At 38.9% G+C, this 18,883-nt stretch overlaps 1 protein-coding gene, 1 long non-coding RNA gene and 1 other non-coding gene across 4 annotated transcripts; 1 reads left to right on the forward strand and 2 right to left on the reverse strand.

Moving 5' to 3' along the window:
• Positions 1 to 1,883: 1,883 nt before the first annotated feature.
• On the forward strand, positions 1,884 to 14,738 carry si:dkey-20d21.12 (uncharacterized protein LOC556245 homolog). 2 transcript variants are annotated; one of them, XM_055165527.1, is made up of 5 exons: positions 1,884 to 2,082; positions 7,881 to 7,948; positions 8,156 to 8,301; positions 10,183 to 10,395; positions 14,207 to 14,738. In XM_055165527.1, exons 3-5 carry the CDS (start codon positions 8,166 to 8,168, stop codon positions 14,341 to 14,343), a joined length of 486 nt encoding a protein of 161 aa, XP_055021502.1. In that variant the 5' UTR covers positions 1,884 to 2,082; positions 7,881 to 7,948; positions 8,156 to 8,165; the 3' UTR covers positions 14,344 to 14,738. The 2 variants fall into 2 exon arrangements, with proteins under 2 accessions (XP_055021502.1, XP_055021501.1); XM_055165526.1 differs by lacking the exon at positions 7,881 to 7,948.
• Positions 5,199 to 5,292, reverse strand: trnai-uau (transfer RNA isoleucine (anticodon UAU)). The gene is made up of 2 exons: positions 5,255 to 5,292; positions 5,199 to 5,234 (listed from the first exon to the last, which is right to left on the reverse strand). It is a non-coding gene; the product is annotated as a tRNA-Ile (tRNA).
• Positions 6,132 to 6,902, reverse strand: LOC129412263 (uncharacterized). The gene is made up of 3 exons (XR_008633638.1): positions 6,595 to 6,902; positions 6,282 to 6,414; positions 6,132 to 6,203 (listed from the first exon to the last, which is right to left on the reverse strand). It is a non-coding gene; the product is annotated as an uncharacterized LOC129412263 (long non-coding RNA).
• Positions 14,739 to 18,883: the final 4,145 nt, after the last annotated feature.

Raw genomic sequence — 18,883 nt, forward strand, 5'->3', positions numbered from 1 at the left:
TTTAAATTCAGCATAATTTGTCAACTTTTTCTTCTGAATACTTTAATATTACTTAAAAATGAAAGGAAACTATTTCTATAAAATATGTCAGTCCTTCCAAGCAAATTTTTATCATTTTAAATACATTTTTTGGGGGGAAAAATCATGTACCTTCATCAACAGTTCAAAGATGGAATAACACAAGATATGATGAAATACATCCATTTATTTACATGATTTGCAGGTTTTTGAAATTTGGGAAATAATTTTTGTTCCATGTTTCATACATGGTCTGTTTAAAACGTATGTAACTTTAGAACCAAAAATGGTACAGAAAAAAGGTCAACAGTTTCATAAACTAGAGTACATATGTATCTGTTCAATACATTTTTATATCAGATGCATTAACTTGAATTTTTGGCCTTGTTGTTTACTTCTGCTTGACCGGGCCCTTATATTACTAAAAGGCCTGTATTTACTCATTTAGAGGTTATTTCAGTGAGTGCAGTTACGGTGACATTAGGCTAAAATTATCTGATGACAGTGGTGGGACGATACCATGACAAAGCATAATTAAAGCCAGAGCAATGAACAGACAAATCAAATGCAGCTAAGCAGAATATTAACCCTCTCAGGCTTAAATTAAATTTTAGTAACAGGAAAAATCTGATATTTGGGGAAAATGATCATATGGGGTAGTAATATACAATCCTTTTTTTTTTTGGAGAGAGACCTTCACATCCAATGCATTCTGGGATGTTTCAGATTTGCAACATTGGCCCGATGTGGTAAATTAACACTGAAGACTTTATTTGTTATACTACTTTTCATAACAATGAAAACAAAAAGCACAGTGTAACAGCTTTACAATGGCAGAACAACAATCAAAATCACTTTTTCGTGTGGTGCTCAAAGAAACAATTTTTATCCTTTGTAAACAACAAAAGTACTTTGCACTTCTGGCAGGTCGTTTGTGTGTAGTCATTCTTGCACAGTCTGCATCGTCCACGTTTATCAGCATGGATGGAAAAAAAGGCTCCTGAGTAAAAAAAGCTCATAAAATATGGATTTGTAGTAAGTGGAATTTATCTGTTGCAAATCTGCAACGCCTGCCTGGAGAGGGTTTAAACTAATAAAACTGACAAAAAGTCTTTGCTCAGCGGTGCTTAAATTAAATGTCAGAATAATTTTATTATCCCATATTTGCTAAATACTTGTGTGATATTCTAGGCCTATGAGTTAACCATTTATGTACTACAATTCTTTGATTTATAATGTACCAATCACTTGTCACTTGTTGAATAACCTCTGTGTGTTTGACAACTGTGTGCAGTGTCCTATCGCTCTTGTGAACCTCGAGATGATTCCTCACATGAAGCCAACTCCCACTGTCACACATGAAGAGTTATGATGGTGTCTGACCTAAGGCACCTCCTGATTGTTAATCATGTTTTATGTGTTTATACTATGCATAGCTGCATCAGTTTCTTATTATGTCTTTGCTGTTTCCCCTTCCCCTTGAGAATTATCGTTCTGTAACTAGGGCCTCCTAATGAAATAAAAAGAGGAGAACGGCCTTGAGTCATCAGAACGTGTGGAGACTGTTGGTTTTGATGCCCACTCTCTGCCCGTTCTCCTCATGAGTAAAACTGAATTAATCTCTTGTCTTTCTTCTTGTTTTTAATGTTTAGATAAACCTAACATTAACACAGTAATTTTATTATTTACAATTAATTTACAGATTTTTCTTTTTTTTTTTCACTTTGGGGTGAAGCAGGTTACCCCTCCTTCCCCTCTCTCGTCCTGACTCATGCTTTGGACTGTCTCTGTCTCTAATAATATCTCCTCCTGTCCTCCTCTATTTCTGTCCGTCTCCTGCAGGGACGGGGGGGACACCAGTTGCTTTCGGACCTCCAACAAAACAACATGCTCCACTGTTTCACCGGGACTCCATCCATTTAAAAAACCAAACCACCACTAAATCACCTTTTTTTTTTTTTTTTCTAAATCCTCGGACATTTTCTGGAATCCCTGAACACAAATCTCTTTTAAAATTGTCTTTTTGGAGAAGTGAAGCAGCCCAAACTTTGTCTTCTGTTTACGGTAAGTGTCACGTGTTCATTCATTCTGTTTTCTCGGTGATTGCGGGCGGGTCGACGGCCACAGAGTAAACTCCATTCACACGTCCTCAGACACCGGACTCGATCTAATAATAGACCTGATAAGAACACTGACTGTTTGTTTAGTCTTCAGGAAATCGCAAAAAAAATGTCAAACTATTCGTGTCACAGATTTAAAGGTACAGTGTGTAACTTTCTGAAGGTTGACTTTATAATTCAGTGGAAACAGAAAGTTAAAACAATTCTTTGAAACATTCTCCGTGGAGTTAGATTCTGTTTATACATTGTGGAAAATTGTAACCAAAAGAACTACATTTCCATTATTTCTAGGCCATATGAGAGTCAGGTTTGTGGAGATGCAAGCCCACTCAGAAAATTCACGTTTTTCTAAGATTTTTAATGCAACGCAATGCAATTTTAAGCAGATAAATAAATAAAAACATGCTTTGATTTCAGTCTATTTTTGGTTAAAAGACTGCACACTGTGGATTTAAATAAAGATGAGTTATTTTAGGAGTTACTTTACCCACTTTTGATTTCAAGTTTATTGTTGTAAAATGTGAGAAAGCAAAAAAATGAGTACTACATTTACCAGAACCAAATTAATCTTGAAATAACATTCCCCAAAACTTACATAAACTGTGGTATAAATCGTCATGAACTCCAAATGTCTATGATAAAATAATAAAGCGTTTTTCTTTTACTTTATGTCATACGTCTTTACAAAACCAAACCCCGAGAAGCCGCGTCTGTCCGTCTGTCTGCACATGTCCTTTATGTCATGTGGTACTCTGAGTTCTCTTGGCTTGAACTCAACGCCCCAAATATAGTGCGTGTGTTTTTAATAGTGGCTCCTTCAAAATATTTAGCGTCATTCGTAGCTCTGTGGTAGGTTTACGTAAATCACCAATTTGGTCCAAAGTCATTTCGAAGAATCAGACGTTCTTTAAAGGTCCTATATTACACAAAATTGACTCTTTTGAGCTTTAAGTCATATTATAACATTGTTATCTCACCAAAAACAGACCTGGAGTTGTGTTTTGTTTCACTGACACATGAGTAAGACTTTATTATTAGTCTGTTTACATCTCCAAAGCTCAAAATGTTCTGTTCCACCTTGTGATGTAGCTGATGAAGGTGTTGTTTTCAAACAGATACGTGAAGAATCCGTCAGTCGTCCAGGTAGAATCCAGGGCGAGGAGAAAATTCAGTTTGTTGAGTGGACAAAAGGTAGTTTGTTTGAAGACGTTTCGCATCCAAGCTGCTTCTTCAGTTCTGAACTGAACTTCAAACAGATACCTTTTATCTTTAGTTAAGCAGAGATGGACAATTTCAGGGCTGAAATCATCCAAATGTTTCTAGTGAAGGTGTATGGAGTTTAAAAACACAGTGGAGCACTTCCTGTATCGCCACATGACATCACAAAGTGGATCAGAGAGTTTTCTGTTTGAGAGGAGAACTCTCAAACAGTCTAAATATGAAGGACTTGTGTTAAACATGTGTGAATGAAACAAAACACAAGGTTTTCCCCGATGAAGGGAGAAGGATTAAAACACGTTGACTTTATCTTCCATGTAGTATTAAAGGTTTTTAATTATTTTGTACTTTTTGAGTGCCTCAGCTTTTTCAAATTTGTATCTGAAACTGATCCCTACACTGAAGAGCACCAAAAGGACAATTTTGCACAATTTCTGTACATCCAAGTAGCCCTCCTGCTCTCCCACATTTTTGCACAACTCCAAGTATGTTTTTGATGAGCAAACAACATTATAACAGATCAGAAAATAACATAATATGGGCCCTTTAATGAATGCTCCTGGACATTTGTGCAGCTTTTCCCAAGTTGTGGATTATTTTCAGGTTTTAAAGTGTTAATTTAAATAAACACTTACTTTAGGTGAGGCTCGAACTCACAACCTCAGCAGGTCCCTGTCTTATAAGTACATCAGTACATTACATCAGTCCCAACGTCCCAAATATCATGAAGAAAATGTAAAATAGAAGACAATGGATGCGGAAGAGGGAAGTGAAACAGGAAACTGCTGAATATTTGAGTTGTAAAATAATCATAGTTCACTTTTTATTTTTCATTCCCTGATAATTTTATCTAAACATAGGCATAGAATTATGGCAAGACTGCAATACTGTAGAGCAGGAGTGTCAAACTCATTTTGGTCCGGGGGCCGTATCCAACCTACTTTGATCCTAAAGGGGCCGGATCAGAAAACTCATGTCATATAAACCCCAAAAATAACAATAAGTTCAAATATTTGTGCAGAGAAACACAAATCTATTACAGAAATCTTTTTTAATTGATGAACTCTTTCTTATTATAATATTATAAAATTATGAACAACCTGAAACTTTAAGAAAAATACAATTTCAACACAATGTGTTTTAACATTAACTTGTATGTAAATAGGAATAAGTCCAATTTTTCTTTGTAAAATCCTGCACTCGGCTCCACTTTTCTCATGTTGGACATTTTTCTGATGAGGGTGTCACGGTCAACAGTCAAAACGATCGTCCTTTAAGAGCGTTTGGAAAGAGACAAGTCTTCATTTGTGCTGCTCTGGTGGGAGGGGCCACGTACAGAGACGCTGGAGACGCTGCTGTGATAAACACCACAGAAAATTAACAAGATTTTTATAGAAAATATAATTAAAATATTTTAGTAGAAAATCACCCAAGGGCCACATTAAAGGTCTTGGAGGGCCAGATCTGGCCCCCGGGCCGTATGTTTGACACCTGTGCTGTAGAGTAACTTTTAAAACCACCTTCCACATTGAATTGTTATTAAGAATATATCAGTAGATTCATTATCTGAAGTAATATTACTGCTTCAGGCGAGACTCTGCAGGTGACTGTCTTCCATCACAACAATCAGATGGAGGCACAGTTGTAAAAAGAGTTAAAGCAGAAAACTTGGGACATGATTCAAATCCATATTTATAGGTCTTGGTGATTGTTACAGGATGTTTAATACAGTGAGACAAAATGACACCCTGAATTCTATTTCAACATGTAACTCACACTTGTGCAGCTTTTACCAAGTTGTGGATTATTTTCAGATTTAAAATGGTAGTTCAATTAAAGTCTTGCTCCAGGTGAGGCTCAAACTCACAACCTCAGCATCACTCTGCAGGTCACTGTCTTATAAGTACCGCACGCTGACCGACTGCACCACTGGAGCTTGTTTTAAAAGTCCAACATGTTTCAAATAAGGAAAAAAAGGATGTTTGAAGAAAAGAATATTGAACATGATGTATTTACTGTAGGTTGTAGAATAATCATAAAACACTCTGAAATTGAACTCTTTTGTTCCCTGTTGATCTTATACAAACATAAGCAGTGACTCATGATGATAAGAAATATTGTCAGGTTTAAGCCCACCTAAACATTGTAAAAGTAAGAAGAAAGACAAGAGATTAATATCGTTTTCTCATGAGGAGGGTGGACAGAGAGTGCATTTACCGTTACAGTCTCTACACTGAAAAAAAAAGTTGCTGGATTTGCGTAAAAAAGTTATGGAAAGCGGTTGCACGCAATAAAATTATGTTTAGGCTTTGAAACTTTTTTCGAACCCCTCTACACATACTTTTCTCGGAACATGAACATCACTTTTTCATGTTGATCAAATTTGAACAAATCATGCTGAATATGCATATTTATCTTATGGTACCTTATCATGAAATGTATAAGTATGTATAATTTAATTTAATTGATCTAAAAAAGATCTAAAAGAATACAAAAACAGTCTTTAGTTTTTCCACAGTTCTGTATTGTCTTAAACAGAATCAAACACACAGGGACAGACACACAGTTTGGAGCTGGACAGTGTGAAGATTTATTCCAGTGAAGAAGCTCTGGTCTCTGCCTGTGGACACAGAATAACACATGATGATCACATTCTGATGATCTACTCTGTTGTACATGTTTAAATACACTTAAAGTACTTATTACTACAATAATGGACCAGAACAGAAGAACAAAAACATTAGAAGTGTATCTGCAGAAACAAAAACTCACCATGTGCTGTTTTTCTTCCTCTAAACACAGTAACAGGGAGGGCATCTGGTATAAAGTCTCCTAATGCCACATCACCTTGTACAAGTACGATAACAGTTTCAATAGGAAGTTCATTTTGAAAAAATTTAAAATAATTTTAGTTGGTTTACTTACTTTGTTCATCTGTGGTCTGTGTTTTGTTGGTTCTCAAACATCTTCCTTTTTCCTGAAACATCAGCTGTAACATTCATGAACTTCCCCACAGCTCCAGCAGAACCTGGACGTCACTCTGTGTTTGTAGACGACTCTGGAACAAACACATTCAAATCTTAGTACAACTGTCACACTCTTGTAGATGGACAGTCAAATACAATTTGTTTCAAGGAAACAGTCCTTACATTAACTCTAATTTCAAATAAAACAACACAAACATGTTTTAACAATGACGACATTCTAGGCACATAATAAAATCTTTGAAAAGTCTCACCTCCAGATCAGCTTCATAATCCTCCTGCTCCACACTGTGTGTCTCTGCTCCTGGATCTGTCCTGTGTCCTGCTGCATTTGAATTTTCCCTCCAAAAGTTTTGGGGAGGAGAATTCCAGAGGGAGGAGCCTCACCACAGATTATAATAAAGTCATGTTTCCTCAACCTGATTAAAACATGCAGGTCTCACATCGACCACAATCAAGCGATGTTTGTAAGATTTAAACATGCTGGACAGAGAAACGTAAAAAAGTCATGTTATTGTTGTCAAATTTGTTTTTGCAATTTGAGCAACCCCTCTCGGACCGTTTTTTCAGTGTACCCGCTCTGATGCACTCTCTGCGTCTCCTCTTTTTATTGTCATAAGAGGGTCCCTAGTTACAATGAATGTTTCTCTAAAGGGAGGGGTTGAAAACAGCGAAAAACAGTAGAAACATCAGACATAATAACATTGTGCAAATATGTATATTCAGCAGCAGGTGGTCGATAAGGTGTAGCATCTTTGTAGCATCTTGAGGAACAGCACGTCCCCTCCTTTCTGCCAACCTCGAGAGCCGTCCTCTTTCCCAGCAAAGAGCTGAATAAGTCATTGTTTTAGCGGTGTGCAGAGTGGCTGACAGGTCACTGCATAGTTATTAAACACAAACATTATTCACACAAAAACAATAACATAGAAAATATGGGATAACATATATAATTATTCTAACAAATATGCCAAAGTTTTCTCTGGTAAACATTTTTATCAACATCTAACTGTACCCACATGAGGAACTGAGGGTCCAAAGAAGGGGCCAAAAAGATCACATTTGGTCTGTGAACATATTTGGGACTCGACACCGTCCACATGAACGCTCAGAAAAGTGTGAGATTTGTGTCAGAAATGGTCATTCTCTTAAATATTCAGGTTCAACAGTTAGTTTGTAAATATCTTCTTGGAGTAAATAGATCTTGGACCTCAAAAAAACAAAAAACAAAACAAAAAAAACTGAGCAGCAACCAAATGTGAGATTGTTGGGGGCCCACAGCACCCCCCTCAATAAAGATATTTGACAACAGATTCAGAATCTATGACCAAGAATCTACAATGACACAACATTTTCAGCTTCCTAGCTCTGTTTTTTTATGAAGTTCTGGTCTCTCAAACATGATTATAAATTAAGGCTTCCGAAAAAGTGAGCATGGCCCAAAATTTCAACGGGCCATAACTCAGGAACGACTCAAGGGATTGAGCTAAAATTTGAGATTCTTTCATTTGGTGATTTTAGGATATTTTTTAATTTTTTTCAGCCAAATTTGAGATGGCTCACAGGGGAGATTCCTTGAAAACGGCTGATTTCATACGGACTAACCCAGAGGTCATTTTAAAACTTAAATCAAATTATTCGTCTTGTTTTCAGATTTATTATTTACTTACTAAACTAGTTTATTTTAAGATGTCAAGTAAAATGATCTTGATAATTTCACTACTTTAAAGCCATTTTCTGCTAGATTTAAGTGTTTATATCTTAAACTGATGGTCTTTTTTTTGCCGTGTGATGACGTGATTTTGTGTTTGTGTTTAGTCCAGTGGAGATGTCCCGGCCTCCCTCTTCCCAGACGACTCCTCAGTTTTACAGAGTGAGTGAGAGAGACCTGACGGAGATCGAGCTGCACTCTGTGGACTCCATCAACGACCTGCACCGCACCCACCCGGACCACAACCACAAAGGTAAACAGAACCACACACAGAGCACGTGGATGTAGTTTAGTTTGGATTTTAAAAATACATTTCATCTCTACTGATAAAAACGCTAAATATTATGATTGTAGCCACAGTTGTAGTCACTGTAGTCACTCACACACACACACCACATTTACACTAGACAAAGGTGAAGTGTCTTGCCCAACGGTCTCCCATTCGTTGTTTAGCTTCAAAGAACGTATGGCCACATTAATAAAAAGCATATAGGATCAAAAATTAAAAAATCGACATATTTGAACCCACAGAGAGAATATAATTGGCCCATTAGTGACTTGTATAGTGACGCAGGGTTGGTAACACTCATACTTAAGTGTAGCTTTTATAGAAGAGAACTATTTAAAGGGCTCATATTACAGTATTTTCTGATCTATGTTATAATGTTGTTTCCTCATCAACAAACAAACCTGCACTGCAAAAAAGCATGGCCAAAATTTAAGATATAAACACTTAAATCTATCAGAAAATGGCTTTAAATTGGTGAAATTATCTGTCCATGCAGCAAATGATCTTAAAATAAACTTCCTCTAGACTAGAATTAAGCCGTCTCTGAACTAGTAAGTAAATAATAAGTCTGAAAACAAGATGAATAACCTGATATAAGTTTTAAAATCTTGGCCACATCAGAGAAATCTGCAGTGCGGAGTTGTGTTTTGACCTGAATTAAGAAAGTTTCATCATGATTTGAGTAAATTTCACAAAAAAATAGTACAATTTTCTGTCAGTGTCAAGACGTTTTGTACTTAAAATATAAAAATTCTAGCTAGGCTGTTGCCACCTAGTGCCTCCGCTCAATTTCATTTCTCTCTAGCGACTAGGTCAGGAATCAGAATACATTAGACGGTTTGCAAGAACCCCAGGAAGTTGTAGATCCTGCACTGGCCAATCAGCAAAGAGCTGTGAAGCCATGACGTCAAACTCAAGCGTCTGTCTGGGTCCCTTTGTGGTGCAGCACAACAGTAAACAAAGCGGTCGAGATGGATGTAGACGAAGACAGACGCTCTGTGTTGGCAACGATTCCCGAGATCGAGGATTTAAAGCCGGAGCAAAGAGAATGTTTAGTGAATTTTATCAAGGGGAAAGACGTTATTGCCCTTCTTCCTACGGGATTTGGCGCATTACAAATGTCACGACCAAATAGCAGCGATTGGTTAAATAAAAAAAAGTACCCGTCTCCAGTCGAGCGAATGAATCCTAATGCTGCGAGGTCAGACGGTTTCTACGAAGTGAAACAGGCTGATGAATTTCTTAAATTAAGAAAAACAACAACTCTTTGCACTTAAAATAACAAACAAAATCGAATGTTGCTTAAATAAAGAAAACACACTTATTCCACTGGTAGATAATTTTACTTGTGAAGTTTAATCATCTCAAATAAAGTAAAACGTTCTTAACTTAAGTCATTTTAACTTACCTAAATATTGGTTTTTCCAGTGCATTCACACATTTAATGCACAAATCCTGCATATTTAGGCTGAGTTCTTCTTTCAAACTGAAAACACTCTGTTCCACCTTGTGATGTCGTGGTAATACAAGAAGTGCTCCTCTGTGATTTTAAACTCCATGCACCTTCACTAGAATCATTTGGATGATTTCAGCCCTGGAAATGCCCATATCTACTGAACTAATGGTAAAAGGAGATTTTAACTTGATGACATCACAAGGTGGACCTGTATGAATGAAACAAAACACAACTCCAGATGTTTTTAAAGAGGTAACAACATTTAAAGCTCACGAGAGGCAATTTTGCGTACTGTAGGACCTTTAAAGTTACAAATCAGCACAAATCATGACAGAAAATATACACTTATTTTATCTGTATATTGTTCTTTTATTTCTCTCTTCTCACAGTCAGACCTCCTCGTCCCGCCTACACTCCGTCTCTAAATGGAAATCTGCACTGCTTCGACGCCTTGGCTGTCAATCAAACGTCTCGACCGATCAGCTCGTGGCAGAGGCGGCTCCAGGACATGTTCACGCCCACCTCGTCGCGGGCCTACGCTCTGGGCTGCGCCATCGTCACTCTGCTGCTGCTCACCGTGCTCCTCATCTTCTACTTCTTAGGTAAATCTTTGTTAGATTATCTTGAAATGTATTGAGCTATTGGGCACTGATTCTTAAAAAAAAACAAAAACTATAATAATAATAATGAGAGATGTTAAAGAAAATGTGTCTTTACGAAGTCTTAAGGGCACAGAACCTGATTTTTACTGTCATAAAAACATGAAAAACAGAACTATTTCATTTTAAGTAGTTTGCAAAGTTATTCCTCACTTACTTTATGCATTTTGAGACTCTTAATTACTCACAACAGAGTTTCTAAGCACTTTTTACAACTTTCAGAGACCACAATGTGAAATTTTGTTGTCACGGTAAAGCCAAAATGTTAAATGGTCACATTTTTATTAGGGGTGTCAAATTATCGCGTTAATTGCGATTAATTAATTACAGTCATATTTAGCGCGTTATGTTTTTTAATCGTGTTAATCTCATTTTTAATCTCTAATTTTACTGTTTCTGTATGCGAGTTGCTTTATTATAAAACCTGTTTTTATGTGTTGTTGGGACAATAACACACACACACACAAAAAAAACACATTATAATTTTTTTTATTTCGGTAATTCCACTCATTGCCGGAAACCCACACAAAACGCGCGCAGTAAGAGCGATGTAAACGTCATGTTAACGTTGGCGGCGTCAGTCGCACAATGGACGAGGTGGAAGAGCCAGTAGAACAGAGGCAGCAGTGCACAGGTAAAAACACATTTGTGTCTTGGAAATTATTCTCCCGACGTGAAATATAAAAGAAAATAACAAATATAAAATCGCCTGAAAACAACCTGCATAGACTCATGATGTCTGCACTACTGTCCTATAGTGACCTGCCACATGAGGGGACACGCACACAAACACACACACACACAAACACACACAACACACACACACACACACACAAACACACACACACACACACACAAACACACACAACACACAAACACACACACACCTTCATCATCGTCATCAACCTGAGAACGCACGGACCACGTTTCCTTCCGTAGACACTGCGTGGACACAGACGTGCTCCCGTGAGCCGCGTGTGGATCGTGTTTTCTCGCGTACGCGGCGTAAACCGCGCTTCCTCCTGTGCCTCTAAACCAGAACTAACACCAAGACTAAAACCAGGACTAAACCAGGTCTAAACCAGGACTAAACCAGGACTAATCCAGTCCAGGACTAAACAGACTAAAACCAGGACTAAACCAGGACTAAACCAGAACTAAAACCAGAACTAAAACCAGGTCTAAACCAGGTCTAAACCAGGACTAAACCAGGACTAAACCAGAGCTAAAACCAGAACTAAAACCAGGTCTAAACCAGGTCTAAACCAGGACTAAACCAGAACTAACACCAGGACTAAAACAGGATTAATCCATTCCAGGACTAAACTAGGACTAAAGCAGATCTAAACCAGGACTGAAACAAGGACTAAAACCAGTGATCTCATATATAAAGCATTTCTCTATCAATAATATTTTTAATCTGGTTAAGGAAAGACTGGACTTTTTATTGTCTTTAAGTTAAACAAAAGTTATTATGTTCAGATTTCCTCGTCTTTGCTACTTTACAGCAAACAGTTTCTTATTCATGGAGACTTGGGCTCAACAGCCAAATTGGAGAGATTTGTTAAAACAATAAATGACTTTATAAAGTCACTTTTTTTAATCTATATCAGTCTTTTGATCTGCCACAATAATGTAATAATGAATTTAAATGAAAATACCTCAAATTGAAGCTTTTCTCAGCAATTTTTAGGTGAGATTAAAATGAGATTAATTAGATTAATTAATTACAGATCATAATTAATTAATCTCTCAATTTTTTTAATCGCATGACAGCACAAATTTTTATACAACACTTCTCCGCCTTCAAAGCGCTTTTATCAAAGAAACACTCACGTAAACACCCAGTCATACACCAGTGAACAATAGATCTGACCACAACCAACGATGTTCACATTGACAGAGGGATTCAAACCGCCAACCTTCAGATCAGTGGACAAACGCTCAACCAACTGAGCTACTGTCGCCCACCTAATAACAAGTAGCATGCTAACAGTACACTTCCTGATCATCAGACAAAAAACGCTTTCTAATTCGATGCAGACCAGGGCTGGGTATCATTAAGAAGTTGCCGATACGATACATACCTCGATATACAGGCCACGATACGATACATATCTCGATACTAGGGATGGGCATTCGATTAAATTTTCTTAATAGATCATTGGGAGGATTATTGATCAATTTTTGATTCATCATTACAGGTCTCCAGAACAGCTGATAGTCAAGGTCAGTTAAATACAATCAATCAATGAACCTGCCCAGGGACGACAGGTGGAAATTAGCACTGATGCTACAACCTGATGTACAATGCATCTCTCCTGTCAAGGTTAATGCGAAAATTGTGCGCTGTCCCTGTCTCAAATAAATAAATAAATAAAATAAAATAAATAAATTAACGTTTTTATATTAAAATTATCATCATTATTATTACTATTACTAATCTGCATAAATAATAAAAAATAATAAGATCAACTTTACAGCATAAAAACCATCACCACTACAGAGCCACATCAGCCCGTTTGAGATTATAATGTGTTTAATGCAGCTTTGCGCAACTCTCACAGAAAAGAAACTTAAAACGGCATGGCTCATTTGCCTAAACAAAAAGCAATGAAAAAAGCAGCTTTCTTTGAGCCCTGATGCGGTTCAGCTTCTGTCGGACTAAAGGACACGACTCTGTGGTATATGAGTGTTGTTTCTGTGACAGAGGGATGTTGATGATGATGATGGTGTGATGATGGTGAGTGTGTTCTGTGTGTGCTGCGTTGGAGATGGTTCATGTTTTCAGAGATCAGACGTGCGCAGGTTTAGCACAGCTCTTTATTTAACATCATTTCACTCACTTTATTTATGTTGGTCACTTTATTTATTTTGGCCTCTGTTGTGATGAAAAGACTGGACGCATGCGCACTCAACATTATGTTGCAGTAACCAGGATACTGCGTCTACAAGCACTGTGACAAAACCAGGATACTCAAAAAACCCGATCATACCTGTGAACACACTCACTGGGACTGGTACAGAGCCAGAGCCCAAGCCTGAGACTGTGAGGCCGCAACTCGTCTCCTTACGCTAGGGACAGTAACCTACATTCAGTTTGTCATTTAAAAACTAACATGATCAACAAAATTCTTAATGATCAATTATCAGTTAGTCGACTAATCATGCCCATCTCTACTTTCTCTACTTTCGTTCAAATTTGATTGGATAACTCACCCTAAATATGCAGAGTTTGTGTGTTAAACATGTGTGAATGAAACAAAACACAACTCCAGGTCTGTTTGTGATGAGGAAACATTATAACAGATCAGAGAATAGTGTAATATGGGTCTTTTAAGACAGTAAAAATCAGATAAAGCCCCTTTAAAGTTTATATAATGGGAGTTGTCTGGTGGCAGAGAGGGGGCCACATAAAATATACACTGCAACAAAAGCTTAAGATATAAACACGTACGGTAAATCGATCAGAAAGTGACTTAAAAGTAGTGAAATAATCTTACTGCATGGACAAATGATTTTATTTGACAAGCTATCTTAAAATGAACGACCTCTAGACTAGAATAAAGCATCTCAGAACTAATACGAAGATAATAAATCTGAAAACAAGATGAATAACCTGATATACGTTTTAAAATCTTGGCCAGATCAAAGAAATTTGCAGTGAAGGCCCTACGTTTGATTGACTGCAAATGTGTGAATAAAAATAATCTTCATAATGACGTGTAATAGTAATTGTCTCTTGTCTCCACAGTCCAGCAGGGCGGCGCTATCCGTATGCTGACAGAGGCGGTGAAAGAAAAGAAAACAGCGTCGACAGAGCTGACGTTACTGATCCAGGAACTGCACAAGCTGAGACACAACCTCACAGCCCTGACCGGGACCTCATGACTAAAACTGGACACTGTTTTCACTGTAAAAGAATCTGTAAAAGTCTCTGGTCTAGATAAAACATAAAGCATTTATCGTTTATGATCGTATCTCCGTGGAGCTGTTATTGCTTTGCCTGGAATGTTTCGCAGTTCGACGCTGTGTCTTCTTGGAGGCCACAGTTACAGGTCGGATCTATGAAGAGGCGACTCCAAGAATGTATCAGAGTTCCCACTCTTTTTCACTGACAAAATTTCTAAACTTTCCCATGATTTTTTCATGACCTAAATTGAATTTTCCATGACTTTACAACACCTACATGTGTAGAGTTGATAAGACTTTTAGGTCTAAATATGAAATGTTAACTCTTTCCACTCACCTTATGGTTTGATATTATAGTTTTTTAACCTTCAAAATACTGTCAGTGCATTTATTGTCGTCTCTTTTAAATGATGTTTTTGTTTGTCAGTTTAACTTTTTCATGAGTCAGAACATGAACTCTTCCTCTGAGCAGCGTCACAACGATCACATTTACTGATGTTTATAAAGAAACACAATTCATATTCTGCAGAATTTAGTTCAACATTTTAGCTTCACAATATTTTCAGGTTCTCATGTGTTTCTCAACTTCCTTGACATTTAAAAAAGGAAAAAAACTTTATTTTCAGATTTTGGACATGAACAGAATAAACATCTGTTGCTAACAAGAGTCAGCAGCAGCCAGAAAAAAACACAACAACAAAAGTAAGATTTCATTCAATACAACAAAGAAAGGGACAGACACATTTCAACTAAAACCCTCTTCCTAAAAAAGAAAGAAAGAAATGTAAACATCATTTGAAACTTGTCATTTCTGACACTAGACAAGCTCAGCTCCACAGTCTGGAGTCTCTGGAGTCTGATCTTCACCTTTTTGAGTCTGACTTTAGACTCACATGATCCTCCAGGTGAGTCCCTCTCACCCACACAAACCAGAGTCCAGAAAAAGACTCTATTATTGTTCTTGTCCTCCACAAAAACTCTGAGTATTTACCCAAAGGCCAAGTTTTTCAAAAACAGGCAGCAGATGTAAAAATAAGACATGGAATAAGACAGTGGAACACACTTTATGTGAACGAGGATGGCGCCCTCTACAGGCGACTCAATGGTAAAACTCAGCTCCTCCTAAAGGAAAAACATGAGTCTGTGTTCAGAGCCGCACAAAGAACCGGGACAGAAAGAACTTTGGGTTTAATAAGAGACTGATTTAACTGAACAAGAAAACAAAACCATGTAGAGCACTTTGTAATGCCTCAACAAAACTCCAACAGAACTCCAACAGAACTCCAACAGAACCCCAACAGAACTCCAACAGAACCCCAACAGAACCCCAACAGAACCCCAACAGAACTCCAACAGAACCCCAACAGAACTCCAACAGAACCCCAACAGAACCCCAACAGAACTCCAACAGAACCCCACTCACATCTACGAGCACAGCTCACCCTTTTGACTCGGTGTGCACTGACTTTTGGCACTTTGACTTTGACGCTGCTGCTCTTCCTGAAGTTCTCCTGTGGTCTGCTGTTCCACATGCTCCTTTAAACCACAGAGGTCACACAAACCCTGAAGAAGACAAGAGCACGTTGGCAGCACATTTAAACTTTGTTTTCAACCATTTTCTGCTGTATTTCTGACTTTCTGGCTGGTTCTGGTTTTCTGGCATAAATGGATTTTATTTGTAACTGAACTGAAATGGAGACTCAGGTGGAGGGTGAGGAGGGGATGGATCTAAAAGTCTGGACGTCACTAAAGCCTGAAGTTTAGTTTTACGTGGACTCGTCGCACTCTGCCGCCGTTGTTTTTGTGTGCGGGTGGGTGCGGGTGATTGAGTATGGGTGCGCGGGTGGGTTAGTGAGTGTGGGTGAGTGTGGGTGTGTGGGTGAGTGGGTAAGTGGGGGTGAGTGTGGGTGAGTGTGGGTGGGTGGTGGGTGGGTGAGTGTGGGTGAGTGTGGGTGAGTGTGGGTGGGTGAGTGTGGGTGGGTGGGTGAGTGTGGGTGAGTGTGGGTGAGTGTGGGTGAGTGGGTGAGTGGGTGAGTGTGGGTGGGTGAGTGTGGGTGAGTGGGTGAGTGTGGGTGGGTGAGTGGGTGAGTGTGGGTGAGTGTGAGTGGGTGAGTGTGGGTGAATGTGGGTAGTGTGGGTGAGTGTGGTGGTGTGGTGGGTGAGTGGGTGAGTGTGAGGGTGAGTGTGGGTGAGTGTGGGTGAGTGTGGGTGATGTGGGTGGGTGGGTGAGTGAGTGGGTGAGTGTGGGGTGAGTGGGTGAGTGTGGGTGAGTGTGGTGGTGTGAGTGTGGTGTGTGTGGTGTGAGTGGGTGAGTGTGGGTGGGTGAGTGTGGGTGAGTGTGGGTGAGTGGGTGAGTGTGGGTGAGTGTGGGTGGTGAGTGGTGAGTGGGTGAGGGTGAGTGGGTGAGTGTGGTGTGGTGGTGAGTGTGGGTGAGTGTGGGTGAGTGTGGGTGAGTGTGGGTGAGTGTGGTGAGTGGGTGAGTGTGTGTGGGTGAGTGTGAGTGGGGTGAGTGTGGGTGAGTGTGGTGGGTGGGTGAGTGTGGGTGAGTGTGGGTGAGTGGTGTGAGTGTGTGGGTGAGTGTGGGTGAGTGTGGGTGAAGTGTGGGTGAGTGGGTGAGTGTGGGTGAGTGTGTGAGTGTGGGTGGGTGAGTATGGGTGAGTGAGTGTGGGTGAGTGTGGGTGTTGAAGCCTGTATCAAGTGGTGAAGTTTCTTGAGCGCATCACATGTGCATATTAAACATTGAATTTATAATATTTGTTTGAATAAGTAAGTTTTTATTTCTATAGCTCTTTTCACAGACATTTTGTCACAAAGACTCTTTACAGAGAATAATTCGGCATTACTCTTTCACTCTATACCTGGTGATGGTAAACTATTGTTGTAGCCTCAGCTGCCCTGGGACAGACAGACAGAAGCGAGGCTGCCATGCCAATCGGCGCCATCGGTCCCTCTGACCACCACCATCACTCACACACACACACACACCACTTTCATACTAGGCAATGTGGGTGAAGTGTCTTGCCTAAGGACACAGTTATTGCCACTAGCACCAGCGCTAATTTCCACCTGTAATCCCATTGACTGATTGGATTTAACTGACCTTGAAACCGGAGCACCCGGAGGAAACCCATCCAGACACGGGGAGAAACATGCAAACTCCACACAGAAAGGCCCTGGGCGACCCGGGATTGAACCCAGAACCTTCTTCCTGTGAGGCATGAGTGCTAAACACTCTAACCCTAACTCTAACTCTGTCACCAATATATTGTTTAATGAAGTTACACATTGAGTTAATGCTTAAACACTGCAATCTCATACATATTGTTAGGTATCTTCAAAAAACCATTTATCGTGTTCTTCCAAAAATAACCACTGGAATCGATCAATTAAAATCAAAAAGAATTTATTCCCTATACAATACAATTCTAATACAGAGCTCTGGGTCAGATCACTACCCCTGACGGCCTACGACTACACAGGTCTTAAATCAGGCAAATCTGGACGCCTCTGAATACCTCAAATCAGATTTTATAGACATCCATATGAATATGCAAATAAGATGTTGAACAGGAAACGCCTTGAATCTTCCTTGGAGTATCTCTGCATTCCTTTAGGTTCAGGGGGGTTGACAGCAGCCCAGTGTAAATCACCAGTTTGTTTAGTTTCGCACCAGGCTGAACCATCTCCACAGCTGCTGCTCTGCAATGAAATTCCTTAAAAGGACACAACCTAAATCTGCAAAGGATTACCTCAAAAGCAAACATGTTTCACACAGTGGTACCTTTAAACATACATAAGATTTCAGTGGTTAAACAACTCAATGTGTATTACTCAAACAAATATATAATTTCAATGTTTAATATGCACATGTGATGTACTCAAGAAACTTCACCACTTGGTACAGCCTTCAATATGGATGCACACCCTATAAATCTTAATCTAACCCTGCAAATTTCGAAATTTCGTTCTTATTCCCATGATGCATCTGGATACCAAATTTGGTTTGGCTATGCCAAAGTTTGTGTAAGGACGTCCCATTGGCAAGGGTAGAATTTTGGCTTGTTGCCATGGCAACACAACGTAAATGGGGTTTTGGCGTCATTGAGGTTTTTAATCGAGACTATGTCACAAATGTGGATATCAAATTTTGTGTATCTATGACAAATAAAGTGTTATTGTTCTATTCAAATGTTCTAGGGGGCGCTATTGCACCCACTTTTGTATTTTCTTACATCAATCTGTTCAGGGTCGAGGTGTGAACCCATGATTAAAATTTTAGTGAAATCGGCCAAAGTTTGTGCCAGAATTTGTCAATTTTACCAAAGGAATAACATGAAGAGTTTATGTCATCGCTATGGCAACGCCATAAAAAATATGACACGGGTGTCATTGACTTTTGCATCAGGATGTTAAAATGGAATTCTGTGCAAAATTTCAGAAATTTTGGAACAACTATTTGGGAACAAATGATTTTCTTCTATATTAAATTTAGTTTCAATCTATAGGGGGCGCTAATGCG

The sequence above is a fragment of the Boleophthalmus pectinirostris genome, unplaced genomic scaffold (genome assembly GCF_026225935.1).
Source record: "Boleophthalmus pectinirostris isolate CB_2022bp ecotype Guang Dong unplaced genomic scaffold, ASM2622593v1 HiC_scaffold_8, whole genome shotgun sequence".
Taxonomy (NCBI): Eukaryota; Metazoa; Chordata; class Actinopteri; order Gobiiformes; family Gobiidae; genus Boleophthalmus; species Boleophthalmus pectinirostris.

Coding starts and splice junctions, on each gene's coding strand:
- si:dkey-20d21.12 (XM_055165527.1), top strand. CDS start 8,166: ATGTCCCGGCCTCCCTCTTCCCAGACGACTCCTCAGTTTTACAGAGTG. Junction 8,302..10,182: donor CCCGGACCACAACCACAAAG/GTAAACAGAACC, acceptor CTCTTCTCACAG/TCAGACCTCCTCGTCCCGCC. Junction 10,396..14,206: donor CCTCATCTTCTACTTCTTAG/GTAAATCTTTGT, acceptor TTGTCTCCACAG/TCCAGCAGGGCGGCGCTATC.